The sequence below is a fragment of the Cryptomeria japonica genome, chromosome 11 (genome assembly GCF_030272615.1).
Source record: "Cryptomeria japonica chromosome 11, Sugi_1.0, whole genome shotgun sequence".
NCBI lineage: Eukaryota > Viridiplantae > Streptophyta > Pinopsida > Cupressales > Cupressaceae > Cryptomeria > Cryptomeria japonica.
The window spans coordinates 728352903-728356674 of record NC_081415.1 but is presented as its reverse complement, the minus strand read 5'-3'; the positions used below and the strand labels follow the sequence as shown (position 1 = coordinate 728356674).

General features: G+C 40.1%; 1 protein-coding gene across 1 annotated transcript; it reads left to right on the top strand.

Moving 5' to 3' along the window:
* The first annotated feature begins 415 nt into the window (after positions 1-415).
* On the top strand, positions 416-3224 carry LOC131072096 (GRAS family protein RAM1). Its single transcript, XM_058008137.2, has one exon. It carries the CDS (start codon positions 849-851, stop codon positions 2589-2591), a length of 1743 nt encoding a protein of 580 aa, XP_057864120.1. The 5' UTR covers positions 416-848; the 3' UTR covers positions 2592-3224.
* Positions 3225-3772: the final 548 nt, after the last annotated feature.

The window sequence follows — 3772 nt, the reverse complement described above, 5'->3', positions numbered from 1 at the left end:
TAATAATGTGGGGAAATTCTAAGATTTAGAAAAAAATTTCCATTTGAAATTTGAGGGGGCTCCCAAGCCTGCGACGACCAAAATCATCACAAGTTGAAATTGTTTTCTTTGAGGGACCTCTTTAACCTTTGTACTTTAAAAGAGCAATTATTTAATCCATTGCATCATATACAGAGCAAAAAATTTAGATAAGCAACAAATTATCTGTGTCTTTGATGGAACATGGCCTAGTCTTTTGATTTTGGTATGATGTTGACAAAAAGTTGAACTAGGTTGTAACTGAACTTAAATATGGGTTAGTGCAGATCTATCTGTATGGTAGTTATCAATACAGTTCATGACACGGTTAAAAGTAATTGACAATAGTATTCTGTTTATGGTAGATATGATTGAGCGGGCACAAAATTTAAGAAGTGGGAAGCTCGAGGTCAAGGAGTTAATACCCTGAAGTAGGAGGTGAGAGGGGACTAGGAAACCGGATTGCTTGTAGGAGGGTGGCTGATGTAGAAATACATTAATTTATGTGTATATAATTGGATGACAGAGAGCTTTGTTGTCTGACATTGAGGAAGAGTGTTTTAAGATGGTAAGGGAGAGCATGCTCCCTTGTCTTGTAAGGTAAAGCAAAGCAATACAAGGCAAGGTAGATTAGATAATTGAAGCTCTACTGGTTTCCTCACATCATCTCCATCAATCATCCACCATTCATATGTCTATCTCTTTAGTCTTTGTATAGGCTGGAGTTTACTGCAACAAGAAAGGCATTAGCACATATGTCAAATTTGTGATTCATTGCCAAATTTCTGTGGCACAAAAAAGTATTAGCAGGAGACAGACTTTTTACTACAATGTCAACCATGTCATACAATCCTCATTCTTCTTCGTATCCTTGTTCTGATTGGCTTCTCCATAATTCAGCTGTGGACATGCAAGCCCATCAGCAGCAGCAGCAACAGCTGTTTTTTTGGGAACCCAGTTTTGTTGTGGACTTGGATAGCTCTGCCAGCCCTCCTAGTGATAAAATCAGTCGCCTTGCAACAATACCCACAAGCCAATACACGGCTTTTTGGGATTATGGAAGATTTTATCACAAGCAGCAATCTATTAGCCCTTTAATTTTAAGGTCCAGTGAGCGAGACTGCTTTGAAAATAAGAGCATGGGATATTCATATAGTGATGGTCTGACATCCATGTCTACTGTCACGGAAGAAAAATGTGTTCTTGATGGTTTGTATCAGGGATTTGATGAGGAAGAAGGAATTGTCCCAAGCAAGGCCTTTGATGAGCTCACAATCCCTCTATATTTCGAAGATGGTATGGAGGATATTCCCTTTTTAGTCACCGCCCAAGCTAGCTGCAGCCCTTCTGATCATTCAGATGCTGTCGGATCCAGCAGCTCTGTTAGCTTGCACTCACCTCTGGACCAATTTAGCAGCGAGTTTAGAGAATGCCCATCTGAATTGCAGGCCATTTTAGGTCCCCCAGAGCCCCCAGTAGCCCACGAGGACCTTGTTGAAATCCTCATCAAATGTGCAGAGGCCTCCTCAGAAGGACAACATGATATCCTGCACTCTCATCTTGCGAAGCTTCAAGAGTTATCTTCTCCATTTGGAGATCCCCTGCAAAGGATATCCTTCTATGCAAGCGAGGCTCTGAAGAAGAACAGCTTCAAACAGGGGAGAATCGAGGAGAAAACTGATGAGAAGTCTTGCCTGGAGCATGATTTAGCTCACCAAGCCTTGTATCAGCTTCTTCCATATCACAAATTTCTTCACTTCACTAGCAACCAGGCAATACTTGAAGCTATAGGGGGTGCCTCTCATGTTCATATCATTGACCTGAAGATCAGACAGGGCTTACAGTGGCCCAGCTTCATACAATCTTTGTCCCTCAGACCTGGAGGACCCCCGAAGCTGCTCAAGATTACAGCCATAGGAAACCATGAGCAGAGATTGAAGCAGACAGGAAGGCGTTTACACGAGTTTGCTCAATCAGTAGGGATTGAATTAACCTTTCGCCCATTGATTGCGGAAATGGAAGAACTGGAAGAATCTGCCTTCAATATAGAAGCCCATGAAACTGTAGCCGTGAATTGCTCTGTAGTGCTCAACAAAATGCTCTGCAAATCAGGTAAAATCCATGGGCTCTTGGCATTGTTGAGAAGGTTAAATCCTGTGATCCTTACCGTAATGGAAATTGAAAGCAATCAGAATATGCCCTCCCTTGTGGCCCGGTTCCTGCAGTGTCTTATTTTCCTCAGGGCCGTGTTCCACTCCATTGAAGCTTCCATGGAAAGAAATAACCCTGAAAGAATTCTGATTGAGAGAGTTTGCATTGCACCCAATATCGCTAGTGTTCTTGTGGACGACAAGGAGAATTCACTTAGATATGCCTGCATCGATAGTTGGCGAAAGTTTCTTCGCCATTCAGGCTTTAAGGATTCCCCCCTCAGTCATTACAGCCAATGCCAGGCTAATCTCTTGTTGGGTTTGTATTCAAATGACTCCTTCAAGCTCCACCAAGATGGATTTACTATAACTCTTGCATGGCAAGATACTCCTATTGTTTCAGTCTCTGCATGGAAATTATAATTACATGCAGGAAATATTCTTCAAGGGAGGATGAACTTGTATTCTTCGTAGTAATTAATATTGTCAGTTGAAATTATCTTTTAAGAAAAGCCTTGCGATATAACATACCCAGTGCCAGTTGCAGATCAACTCCTCTAAAGGTGGATACCAAAGGGCGAGGCCTGAATGGTTTAAAGAAATAGGTCTTTTGAAACCTATTTTCTGATTCCGTATTCTAATTGTTTGTAAGTCTATTGCCCGATCGGGAGACCCTCTTCTGGCACTAGGAACTAAAAATAATCTTTTGTTCTGCACTTATGTAGGAGGAATTGCAAGAAAATACTGCAAACGGACAGATTGCAATGTGCATTCATCTAGCTTCCCCTGCATATTACTGTGTATGATTATAGATTAGCTTAGTTAAAGATATTTCTGTATACTAGGGTTGGACAAGTGCATAGTGTAAAAAAAAGCAATTGCACTTGCGCTTACTTAGAAGCAAGCATGATCTCTGCAAATGTACATTTCTTTCCTCCACAGATGATTCAAGATTTAGAAATTATTGATGTAAGCCTAAGAAGCAAGGCATTCAGTGTTGTCTCTCATGCTAATTTCCTTCATAAATGAAATTTACAAGTATTGTTCACAAGAGTATTACAGTTTCTTAATTGTGGGTTCAATTAATGAGTGTTTTCCATTCTACGAGTTCCCTGTTTGAGGGGCAACTTTTCCTCAGTATCAATGGCTCGATGGAACACATGATGTCCGTTAGTAATTTAAATAATGGAGCAGATATTAACAGTGGTTGAATGCAAATCAGTAATTCAGAATTTATTAACATGACAACCATGAATTTGAGCGCAACAGTTACAAGACATAAGCCAGGGCCTTTTCTAAGCTTCTTGGCTATGAATCCTTGTAAGTGTGTCACTTAAGAGCTATATCTAGTAAAACTTATTGAATTGAAGCTTTTGTTCTGAATGTATTATTATTACTGAACGAGAATAGTTATCCAGAATAACTAGTATTGGTGCATCCTAAAAAGAATAATTTATACATTAATGCATCTTAAAGACTGAATAGCCATTTCCACATTGAACAGCCTCGTAGCTTCCTCATGTTGAATTATGAGTAGCTCTTAATATTTCCTTGTTCGAGGTGATTGACTTTCTTCCCACCAACAGCTCCATGGAAATATAATC

What these genes read in the sequence shown, in the direction of transcription:
- LOC131072096 (XM_058008137.2), top strand. Translation starts at nt 849, where the DNA reads ATGTCAACCATGTCATACAATCCTCATTCTTCTTCGTATCCTTGTTCT.